The sequence below is a fragment of the Spermophilus citellus genome (assembly GCF_964194105.1).
Source record: "Spermophilus citellus genome assembly, chromosome: 4".
Lineage (NCBI taxonomy): Eukaryota > Metazoa > Chordata > Mammalia > Rodentia > Sciuridae > Spermophilus > Spermophilus citellus.
In genome coordinates, this window is record NC_138185.1 from 150854138 (window position 1) to 150867046 (window position 12909).

Consider the following 12909-nt stretch of genomic DNA (forward strand, 5'->3'; position numbering starts at 1 on the left):
TTGAATGTGGCTCTCTTAAGTTTATTTTCCATCAGCCACCCACCCAAATAGGGTAATAAGTTCAAAGAAAAAATAACTGTAAAAAGAATCCATCATTACTTTGCTCAGAACTAGCAAATAAATAATAGTAAGCATATTTGGTGGGGAGAAGTTCTATGATCTTCAATGATCAGAAACAATTATATAGCTTCTAAATTAACATTATCTCATTTTGTTCTATTTTTCATGCTTACAATATTAAAAAGAATATTCATGTAAAATGTCTTTAGAAAACACTGACTCTTCTCCATTTTTTTGAATTTTCAAAATTTGAAGTGGGACAACTCTAGTTCAAAGTCAAGCACACTCTTGATACTTTGAAGACCCCCAAGGGTCTTGTAATTAGAAGAAGTTTATTACTTAGATATCCCACATCTGACCTATTAGCATAGAAGCTCTAGAATGTCCTCAAAATTTCTGATATCATTTGTCTGCAAAAAGTAATTCCTTTTTCTTCTCCCTTTTGTTTCTTTTGTACTGGGGATTGAACCCAGGAGCGCTTTACCACTGAGCTAGTTCCCAGCCCTTTTTATTTTTTATTTTGAGACAGGGAAACTATTTAAGTTTCTTAGGACCTCACTAAATTGCTAAGGCTGGTTTTGAACTTGTAATCCCCCTGCCTCAGCCTCCCAAGTTACAAGCATGCACCACTGCATCCAGATGTATGCAGTAATTCTTAAACAGAATGGAACTCTGCCTCACAGTATTTGGAAAAGAAAGGAAGACATGGTCATTGCCCTCAAAGGCTGACAGTCTAGCCAAGTCCAGAAGAGGAAAAATATATATTCTTTCCCATAAACCAACGTGGAGGACATAATCATATGAACTTTAAGATACTTATACCAAAAACAAATATACTTAAAGTATACAATGCACCAAATCTGGCCACTGGCTATAGCAAACTTTTACTACATGTAGGTAACTCAAAGATAGTAATGGGCACAGCCAAAATACCACCCAACCCTGCAGATCTAAAACCAGCTCAAACCCAAACTGAAGTATGGTTTGTACAGGAGCCAGAGCACAGGTTCTCAAACTTTATTAAGCTTCACAGTTACCTGGAAAGCCTGCTATAAAACACAGGTTGGTAAGTAAAAGCAAAAGGGATGTAGCATGAGCTACATCCAAAGTCTATGTCAGCCTGTGATCTCAGCCACAAAGTAATGTTTTTAAATATTTTAACTGAAACATCAAGTGGGAAACAGAATTTGTAAGGGAGAAAAACACCACCAGATAAAATTTGAGAATTCCTCTTAAGAAATTCAACATATAGAAAAGCATTAACTTTCATTTTTTAAATATATTTATTGAACTCACCGCAAGCATTTTCATTAAAAGTTCCTGTTGCTCTTTTATTGCTTGATTTTTAGTGCTCTCTTCATATTCATAACCATTTTTAGCTAAGTACTCAAGGTGGTTGTGAAATAAAACTGAACGCCAAAATTGTTCCTACAAAAATGGATAAAATTACTTAAAACCAAACATTACTTTAACATCAGGCAAATGTTAAATACTTATCTCAAGATACCAGTTTTTGAATAAAATATTTTCTGAAATTCTTTCTTTATTTTATAATTCAAATTCCAATGTAATATTACAGCTTGACTTTATCTTTGGTTCTTAAAAGTGGAGGATATATGTATATATATGGTACAGTACAGTGTTTTAATTAAATAGTTCCTAGCTATCATGGCTAATGATCTTTTTAGAAGATGATTTGCTTCTCACTTAAAATAACTAATTTCAAGATTTTAAATTATTTTATTTATTTATTTATTTTTGATTGTAGACGGACACAATGACTTTATTTTATTTATTTATTTTTATGTGGTGCTGAGGATCAAATCCAGTGCCTTACACGTGCCAGGCAAGTGCTCCCCAATGAGCCACACCCCAGCCCTAATTGCAAAATTTTAAATGGCATTTAATGGCACAGCGCTAGGACCAAGGTGGGGCAAACCAGGTGCTTATTGCACAAAATGTATGGAGGACTTGCCTAATCCTGAGAAGGAGGGCCTTACAAATGGTTATAACCATTTATCTTGTAGATAAAGTCCCTAAAAGCAAATTGAAGAGTACTAAATACTGAACACTAGACATCATAATAATTTTAAATTGTCTGTGTCACATAGATAGTGCACTGTCAAACTCAGAGTGACAAGGTAAGGCTTTCACATACCTCCATTTGTCCTTTCTCGGTTGCCATCTGACAGTATGGAATCTTAAAGGATAATATAGCTATAGCAGGGCGTGGAAGGGTGGGAGGAAACCGAGAACCTTTACAAGGGATGCACCTGTCAGTAAAGGAAAAGTTCTATCATAAAAAAACTTCTAATATGACACAAAAGCTGCTAGAGATACATAATTTTCAAAAGTCAGCAACTCACTTTAGCTTTATTAAATAACAATGACTCAAAATGAAATCAGCCCTCTTTATATTTTCCTTAGCAAACCACCCATTTTTAAAAATCTATGAACTGTGCCATAAATACATGTCATAGGGCTCATGTAATCAGCACTTTATCTTGGATATTCACTTGATCTCATTCATCTGTTACCCATGGCAGAAAAGGTCAAATAAGGGAACAAGATGATGAAATGTCCAAATACAGGTGTTTATTAGATATTGGTGAGAGTGGCACAGGAAATGCAATATCATAAAGTTTTAATCTAGACCCAACTCTGCTAAATCAAAGGTTGCCTTTAGATGGTAACACACTTTGCCTAGTTTTTTTCTGACAAGGCTACGTATAAGACATTTGAAGACACTCATTAGTAAGACTACTAAGGTTATTTAATTAAAAAGAATTCAATACACAGAATAATGTGTATATATGTATGACAATCTAACTTATGCACTCAAAATGATTTCATAAAGAATACCATGATTCTACACTCTACCACACACACGTTTTCTATTTTCATAAAGTCATTTTAAAAAATAGTACTTTGGTCAATGCTTACAAATAGTCATCCACTTAAATTATAGTAGAGTTTTTTTTTTTTTTAAAGAGAGAGTGAGAGAGAGAGAGAGAGAGAGAGAGAGAGAGAATTTTTAATATTTATTATTTTTTTTTTAGTTCTCGGCGGACACAACATCTTTGTTGGTATGTGGTGCTGAGGATCGAACCCGGGTCGCACGCATGCCAGGCCAGCGCGCTACCGCTTGAGCCACATCCCCAGCCCCTATAGTAGAGTTTTTTTGTCAGAGCTTTAAGTCAAGGAATTCCTGAAGGCATTTAAATGCAAAATAGAAATTAGGCCCCTGGGTGTAAGATTGTTTTCATAAACATCTCCTACTATTATTAAATGCCCAGTAAAGTAATTAAAAAATTAAGCAGCAGCTGAGTGTGGTGAGGCACACCTATAAACCCAATAATTAGAGGCTGAGGCAGGAGGATCACAAGTTCAAGGCCACCCTCAGCAGCTTAGTGAGACCCTGTATCAAAAAATATATTAAGCTGGGCGCAGTGGCGCACACTTATAATCCCAGTGGCTAGGGAGGCTGAGACAGGAGGACTGCAAGTTCAAAGCCAGCCTCAGCAACAGCAAGGCACTAAGCAACTCAGTTAGACCCTGTCTCTAAATAAAATACAAAATAGGGCTGGGGGTGTGGCTCAGTGGTTGAATGCCCCTGAGTTCAATCCCCAGTACCTCTCAAAATAAATGAATGAATGAATGAATATTAAAAAGGCCAGAGATACAACTCAGTAGTAGAATGCCACTGAGTTCAATCTCTGGTATCTCATCTAAAAAAAGAAAAGAAAAGAAAAGGAAAAATAAAGTAAGCTCCAGGCGGGCATGGTGGCACATGCCCATAATTCCAGCAGCTTGGGAGGCCGAGGCCTTAAGTAACTCAGTGAGACCTTATCTCAAAATGAAATATAAAGGGTTAGGGATGTGACTCTGTGGTTAAGCACCCCTGGGCTCAATATCCGATACCAAAAAACAAAAACAAAAAAGTAAGCTCCAGTACCCAGAAATGTTTTTTTTTTTTTTTAATATTTACTTTTTTAAAGTTTTCGGCGGACACAACATCTTTGTATGTGGTGCTGAGGATTGAACCAAGGCTGCACGTATGCCAGGCGAGCGCGCTAGCTTGAGCCACATCCCCAACCCCCCAGGAATGTTTTTGAAACTACACTGGAACTTCTTCTCATGAGACTTGAATACCTTTCCTTTTTTAATGTGACTATACAATAAAAATACAAATGTTTTCAAAGTTCCAATTTTTTTTTGACATATAATCTTATTTTCTTTCTACTTTCCTCCCTCTTATGATTTTATAGAAACCAGTGATTTTCAGAACAGAGTATAAGGTGGCAGCACAAACACTTTGATTTTGAAAAATTTCTGTAGCAACTGCCATGCAACTATCCACAACAACACAACCACCACGGACTTAATGCTTGGGCCAAATATAGAAGAACATGTGCATTCACAAATGTAAGTATAATTACATACATACATATACATTAACAAAATTAAAAAGGTTGCTAATTTTTGTCTACACACTTTTTTTTATAACATGATAAATTTTGTTTTAAAACATTTTATAGCTCAAATACTCCATTAATTTATACACAGCAAACAATGATCACAAAAGATGCTGAGATTTTATTAACACTTTAACCCACATTTACATTAAAGCAGAGCACCAATTCATATTTTTTATAATTTTCTTAGCTTTAAAGACTTGAACTAAAGACTTTTTCTTCATTAAAAATCCCTCTGATGGAGAAAACAAAGGGAAAAAACACATTTTGATTGTTAATTTGATGGGTTTTGCCTACTATGAATGAATTTCTTAGAAACCATGTGCCTAAACCATTTGGAAGAGGAAATGTGAAAAAAATAAACCACTGTTACTAAGGAGACAAAATTACTTCAATTTCTTTGCAAAATAATCACCAAATCTGTTTTCTTATTATATAAAGGGAGAGTTAAAAAAAAAAAAACAACAAAAAAAACCACAGCAGATTACAGAAAATTGGGGCCAATGTCCAAACCAATCTTCCCTAGTCAGAAAGTTTTGCTTTCTATTCTGTGTTACAAAGGACTTTGTTCACAACTTTTTTTTTTTTTTTTCTGACAGTACTGGGGATTGAACCCAGGGAAGCTCCACCAGTGAGCTATAACCCCAGCTCTTTAATTTTCATTGAGACATAGAGTCTCATGAAGTTGCTGAGGCTTGTGATCCTCCTGCCTCAGCCTCCCCAGTAGCTGGGATTCACAGGCATGCACCACCACCCTTGGCTGTTCACATCTCTTTTAAAGCACTTCAGGATTAGCATAATGATTTTACAAACCTACCTCTTCAGGGTTGCAAAATTAATTTTTGTGTAGTATAATACATATAGTCAGTACTATACTATAACAAATGCTTGTTAAATGAACACAACTAAAAAATCTGATATTCATGTTCAGAGTTTCTAAAAAGAAGAAAGGAAGGTGGCTGTTTATATAGACCAAGTTAGACTGTAGCACAGCAAAATCAGTTACCTCTGTTATATATTAACCAGTTGCGATCATGACACAATAAATGCAGTTTTCCTAAACTGAAATTCAAGTAAAAGTGGGTAGAGGTGACAGATCTATAGATCAATAATTTCTTATTTCATAATTATAGAGAAATGTTTTGCACTGGCAAATGAATTTTTAAAAAATTACTTTTAACTAATTATACTCTCTTTTAAAAGATCCTGAACAAAAAGAAAAATTATGAATTGGGTTAGAAAATGCATGTAAAATGAAAAAACTAAAGAAACAAGTATCATTAACATGAACTACAAAGCCTTTTAGGAAGAAAACCACTGTTAAATTAATAGCTATCATTTAATGAACACTCATTAAAGGTGAGTGTTCTACAACTTCATCTTCACAGCAATTCTGTGAGAGGAGCACATTTTGATATTAAAAATGAGGAAAAGAAAAGAGGCTCAAAGAATGTAACCAGCATGGTCATGTCAAATAAAGAACAGAACAGCAGAGTAGTCACACTATACTGTGACTCGGAGTCTGAACCTGGGACCACTAGGACATCTTGCTTTCCAGAGAAACACCAACACTAACAAACAGAAGCATCAGAAATTTAAATAAACAGAATAAATTTCTTGATAACAAGAACAGGTAAACACAGGACTAGACTACTGATGGTGGGTGTAGAATCTCTAGACTTTCATGTATCTTTCCACAGGAAGGAAATCAATCATCTCTGAGTGTCTCTAAATATAAAACAGCTGGTATGAAAAGTGCAATAGACCATACTGAGTAGTATAATTTCCAACCTTTGAAAAATATGCAAGCCTATTTTTTTCCAGAATAAACGTGGAAAAAATGAAAACACCATGAAATAAATCAATTTATTACAGTAGATAAAATTAAATACATTTTCATAAGCAGACTTTTTAGGACATCTTCTCGGTGTTTCAAATGTCTGCTTTATAACACTCTCCTAAGAAATTCAACCATAATAGACTGATTCTTAAGGAAGAAGTAACATACATATCAACTCAACTGCCATTGTTCCTTTATTTTGATACAAAACAATGGTTTTGTTTTGCCATTAACTGTGTGATCCCAAATAAGTTACTTCATCTTTTTTGAACCCCAGTTTTGTCATATATAAAAACTGGGGGTAAATGCAAAGATGAAGGCAGGGGGTGCAGGACCTGGACCAAAAGAAACCAGTAGTTGGGGCTAGGGTTGTGGCTCAGTGGTAGAGCACTTGCCTACCATGTGTGACATGCTGAGTTTGAGTCTCAGCACCATATACAAACAAATAAAGGTCCATTGACAACCAAAAAAATAAAAAAATAAATCCCTGAAGGGCAATTGAGTTATTCACACAGGAATCGTGAATTATTTATTCATAGACTCAACACAAAACATTTTCCACGTTACGTATTAGAATTTTCATATGCATATAAATGCTATGATTTATAAATACAAATTTATATTAACATACAACTTTGAGCTGCATATGGTGATACACGCCTGTAATACCAGCAACTTGGGAAGTTGTGGCAGGAGGATCAAAAGTTCCAGGCCAGTCTTGGCAATTTAGCGAAACTCTGCCTAAAAAAATAAAAACAAAGGGCTGGGGTGTAGCTTGGTGGTTGAGCACCCCTGGGTTCAATCCCCAGTACCAAATATTAGTTAATTAATTAATTAATATAGCACTTCTATACGTCTATAGAAGCTTCTGTTATTATGAATTATCTACCAGCTGATTGTAGAACTACTACCATTTGGAGATCAAGAATGTCCAACACTTAAAAATGGTTCCTATATTTGAAAATGTCAGGAATCATTGGCACAGACAATTTCTAAAATCTTCCCAAGTCTAAAAGCTATAATTTAAAGTCCATTATTTCTTTATCCCATGTTAAATTTAACAGTTAAATGTTACCAGCTATAATTACCATGGATTCTAATGACAGTTAAACTCTTTAAAATCTTAACAGAAAAGCAGGCAAGAAAAGACTTGTTGTATAAATACTAGGGGTTTAAAAATTGAGCTTCAAAAAAAAAAAAAAAAAAAGCTTGATAATTTATAATATTAAATGAAAAACCAAAATTACTCATGGCAATTGAATAATTTCACATACCTCCTTAAGATAATAACATTTGGGCCGGGATTATGGCTTAGTGGTGGAGTGCTTAACTAGCATGCGTGAAGCCCTGGGTTTGATCCCTGGCACCACATAAAAATAAAAACAAATAAAATAAAGGTATAGTGTCCATCTACAATGAAAAAAATATTTTTTAAAAAAAGATAATGAAATTCACTAACAAAATGAATTATTAACTTAAAGATGAGGAAGGATAGTAAAAAATCCTCATAGGTTCAAATCTTAACTCTCTAATAAGATAGCACATAAGTTCTTTAATTCAAATTTCTAAGCAATATGATTCCTAGAAATGAACATGCAAAAAACTCCTAAGAACAAGCTATAGCCTAAGACTGTTAACTAATATAATCTTTCCTTATTTTTTGTACAGTACTGGGAATTGAACCCAAGGGTACTCTACTCCAGAGCTATGTCCCAGACCTTTTTATTTATGCTTTTTGAGACGTCTTGCTCAGTTGCCCAGGCTGGTCTTGAACTTGTGATTCTCCCGAGTCACTGGAATTACAGGTGCCAGGATCTTTATAATGCTAAATATGTCAATAATGTAATATCTGGAGACTCTGTAAAGACAAAACATTCATAAAGAACAATTCCTCTATAGTTCTCTATGAAGTTTTTGCATTTGTACCTATCTTTTTCCCTCTCATTAGAAGTGATAAGATGTCTATCATTTAGATAGATAGTCTAAAATCTATCACCTTTCTTTTTCTTTATTAAAGATTTCATTCCTTTGGCTTTCTCATGTTCTTACATTGTCAATCTCACCCTCTTTATTAAATTCTGTGGCAAAAGATCATAAAAATGCTGTAAAGCTGGATACAGTGGTACACAGCTGTAATCCCAGCAACTCAGAAGGCTGAGGAAGGAAGATTGAAAGTTTGAGGGTAGCCCCAGCAACTTAACAAGGTCCTAAGTAACTTAGTGAGACCCCGTCTAAAAAATAAAAGGACTGGAGATGTGGCTCACTGGAGATGTAAAAAGTCCCTGGGTTCAATCTTCAGTATTCCTCAAAAAAAAAAAAAAAAAAAAAAAGCTATAGAATCACCCAAGCTAAAGAATCCCCTGCTTGACTTTTTTTTTTTTTTTAATATTTATTTTTTAGTTTTCGGCAGACACAACATCTTTGTATGTGGTGCTGAGGATCGAACCCGGGTCGCACGCATGCCAGGCGAGCGTGCTATGGCTTGAGCCACATCCCCATCCCCTCTGCTTGACTTCTTATCCCCTTTTAGGTACCAAAATGTGCTCTTCTTCACAGCCAAACTTCTTGAAAAGAGTTGTTTACATATTCTATTTTCATTTCCTTACATCTCATGCCTTTCCTAATCTGGAATTTAACATTTTATTATGCCACTAAGACCAATTTTATGAGTCACCAATAACCTCCAAGTAGCCAAAATGACAAGTTTTCTTGAACTTGACTTCTAGCCTTAAGCAATTCAGCTTATTGAATTGTTGCTTTCATTTTTTAAAAGTTCAATTTATTTAACTTTTGAATAAGGAATACATTTATATGTTGAAAAGTATAAAAGGAATATAGGTCCAGCACAGTGACACACACCTATAATCCCAGGTGCTCGGGAGGTGAGGCAAGAGGATGCCAGATTCAAAGCCAGCCTCAGCAATTTAGCAAGGTCCTAAGCAATTTAGTGAAACCCTATTTTAAAACTGGAAAAAATTAAAACAAAATTTTTTTAAATAAAATAAAAGGGCTGAAGATATGGCTCAAGTGATTAAGTGCCCCTGGTTTCAACCCATAGTACCAAAAAAAAAAAAAAAAAGAAAGAAAAAATACAGAAGTCTCTTCTCTATATTATCCCACTGAACTTTTCTCTACCAATTAATGACTTTCCTTTCTAGAATTTCAAGAAATTCTTCAGCATATATAATCAAATAAAATTATGTATTCTTATGCTCTCCTCCCTTTCAAACAAAAGGTATTAATTTCACTGCAACACATCTTCTAGATCCTTCCACATCACCACAGTGTCCTTATCCTTTTCATAAGTTTTACCGAGACATAATTAACAAATTAGAGTTCACATGAAATGTACCTTAGTTGTGTCACACCACAGAGCATACAGGTCAGTAGTTTCCAATAGATTCACAGAGTTGTGCGTCAATTATCACTAAATGTAAAATATTTTCATCATCCCCAAAAGAAATCTCATACCCATTAAGTTACTCCCTATTTTGTGCTCCACTCTTCCTCCCAACTCTATACCCTTTGGTAACCACTAATATATTTGTTTCTGGATGGCCTATTCTGGATACTTCATCTAAATGAAATCAAACAGTATATAGCCCTTTGTATCTAGTTTCTTTTACTTAGCATAGTTTTCAAGGACATCTGTTGTACTATTTATTTTTACTTTATCTTTTATAGTCCAATAATAGATTAACTTTTTACTTATCTATTTATCAGTTGATGGACATTTGCATTGTTTTTTTCAGCTATTATGAATAAATCTACTATGAACATTTACATGCAAGTTTTTGTATGAATGTGTATACACATTCTCTTAGTTACATAACTAGGAGTGAGTAGCTGGGTCATATGGTAACTCTACGTTTAACCTTTTGAGGAACTACCAAACTACCATTTTGTATCCTACCAGTAGTGCCAATGGGTTCTGATTCTCCCACACTCTCATCAACACTTATTATTGTGCCTTTTCTGATTACAGTTATCCTAGTGGATATGTAGTAATATTTCTTGGCAGTTTTATTTTCATTTCCTTAATGACTGACAACAATGGATTTATTTTCATGAATATATTTGCATTCTTATCTGCCAGTGAATAGCTTTTTCTGGAGAAATAACTCCTCAAATCCTTTGCCTATTTTTAAATTGGGTCTCTTTTTCTGAGTTATAAGAGTTCTTCACATATTCTGGGTACAAATTTCTCATTACATATATGATTTGCTTTACTTCTTTAAAAAGCGGTAGTATTTTAGGAGTCAGATATACAGAATGCATTTGGAAATTTAGGTTTCCAGTCTTCTGCTAATAACAACCCCACTTGTAGGATACCATTTTTGTGTATCACACCTCAGGTATACTAATAGTAGTAGCTTCCCAAACTTTCATGTGTACATGAATCACCTGGGATCTTGTTAAAGTACAGCTTCTGATTCAGTAGGTCTGACACAATCCCTCATATGCAGCATTTCTAACAAGCTCCCTGGTTAAGTTGATGCTGCTAGTCTGTGGATCACACTTTAACTAGCAAGTACTACTACATCTGTAGGACAAATTCTAAAAGCAGAATTGATGGGTCAAGGAGCGTGTGCATTTCTAATTCTGGCAAATTGTCTTCCATGGGGATTATACCAACTTATATTACCATCAGGAATGTATGAACATGATTACTTCCCCCAAATATTTACCAATGAAGAATACTACCAGGGGCTGGGGTTGTGGCTCAGTGGTAGAGCACTTGCCTGGCATGTGTGAAGCCCTGGGTTCGAGCCTCAGCACTGCGTATAAATAAATAAAAAATAAATAAAGATCCATTAACAACTTAAAAAAAAAAGAATATTACCAAACTTTCAGATCTCTCTGATAAATGTTTAAAAATTCTTTAGTTTTGTATTTATAGTCAATGATATGAATTATCTTTTCATATATTTGAAAGCCATTTGTATTTTTCTTCCTGACTACTGTGTCTATTTCTTGAATTTGTCTCCCCTACAGCTTCTATGATTTGACTCCTTATAAGTAATTTTTTCCTTACTTCTTGGTATCTCAATTTGGATATTTCTCAGGCATTTCAAACTTTTAACATCAAGAAAGAATTCCTTTCCATCTTAAATGGAAAATGGTTTGACATCCAGCTGTTAAAACAAAATCATTATTAATTCTTCTTTCCTATTTCTAACCCTTAATCAAGTCTGATGTTTCCAGCTCAAATCTGCTTCTCTTTTTTTTTTTTTTTTTTTGAGAGAGGGGGGGAGAGAGAGAGAGAGAGAGAATTTTTTTTTTTAATATTTATTTTTTAGTTCTCGGCGGACACAACATCTTTGTTGGTATGTGGTGCTGAGGCTCGAACCCGGGCCGCACGCATGCCAGACGAGCGCGCTACCGCTTGAGCCACATCCCCAGCCCTCTGCTTTTCTTCATTTCCACTACATTCTAAATTATAGTCACAGGAGTTGGGTTTTTTTTTTTTTTTTTAAAGAGAGAGAGAGAGAGAGAGAGAGAGAGAGAGAGAGGGGGAGGGAATTTTTTAATATTTATTTTTTAGTTTTTTTCGGCAGACACAACATCTTTCTTTGTATGTGGTACTGAGGATCGAACTGGGCCGCACGCATGCCAGGTGAGCGGGCTACCAATTGAGCCACATCCCCAGCCCAGGAGTTGGGGTTTTGACTCAGTGGTAGAGCACTTGCCTAGCATGTGTGAGGCACTGGTTCAATTCTCAACACTGCATATAAATAAATAAACAAAATAAAGGCTCATCAACGTCTAAAAATTTTAAAATATAAAAAATAAATTATAGTCAAGAGTTAGATGATTGCAAAAATCACCCTCAGTGTTTCTCGGTGAAGGCCCACACAACATTTGGGGAGGGACAAACTCTAGTATGGAGCTGTCCTGAATACTACAGCATGTTTAACAACTCTGGCACCATGGCTCCAAATGCTAGGGTGGCTCCTGGTCACCACTATAAGAGTTAAAAATAATACCCCACATTTCCAAATATTCCCGAAGGAGGGGCTAAATCCCCTCATTGAAAACCATCTCTCCAATTCCAGTCTTTTTGTTTTTGTACTGGGAATTGGGCCCAGAGATGTTCTAACATTGAGCTATGTCCCCGGCCCCCCTTTTATTAAAAATTTGAGACAGAGTATCCCTAAGTTGCTGGGGCTGACCTTGAACTTGCAATCCTCCTGCCTCAGTCTCCTGAGTAGCTGGAATTGCAGGTGTATGCCACCATGTCCATCTGCACTTCCAGTCTTAACCCTTTCAATCCATTTACTACAAATATAGTTTTCTTTTTGTATCATAAATCAGATTATACGATTTCCCTGGACAAAGTCATTGATTGTTTTCTGGAAAAATGACATAAAATACAAACTGTTGAAGTGTGACCTATAATACAGCCTCTAACTTTCTGATATCACCTTGGATTTATGACTCCATTATCCCTTGTTTCTTGTATCATAGCCACATTTAAATCTTTTCAATCCTTTTCTAACTTCAGAGCCTTTGTCCATGTTGCTTACTCTGCAT

The 12909-nt window shown here is 35.2% G+C and overlaps 1 protein-coding gene across 1 annotated transcript in view; it reads right to left on the minus strand.

Annotated features, from left to right (window-relative positions):
• Positions 1-12909, minus strand: part of WDHD1 (WD repeat and HMG-box DNA binding protein 1) — a 57541-nt gene that overhangs the window by 13128 nt on the left and 31504 nt on the right. The window contains exons 16-17 of the mRNA XM_081291240.1: positions 2219-2333; positions 1357-1488 (exon numbers count right to left, since the gene is read on the minus strand). Of these exons, the coding sequence (XP_081147366.1) occupies positions 1357-1488; positions 2219-2333 (247 nt within the window). The remainder of the gene's footprint in view (positions 1-1356; positions 1489-2218; positions 2334-12909) is intronic.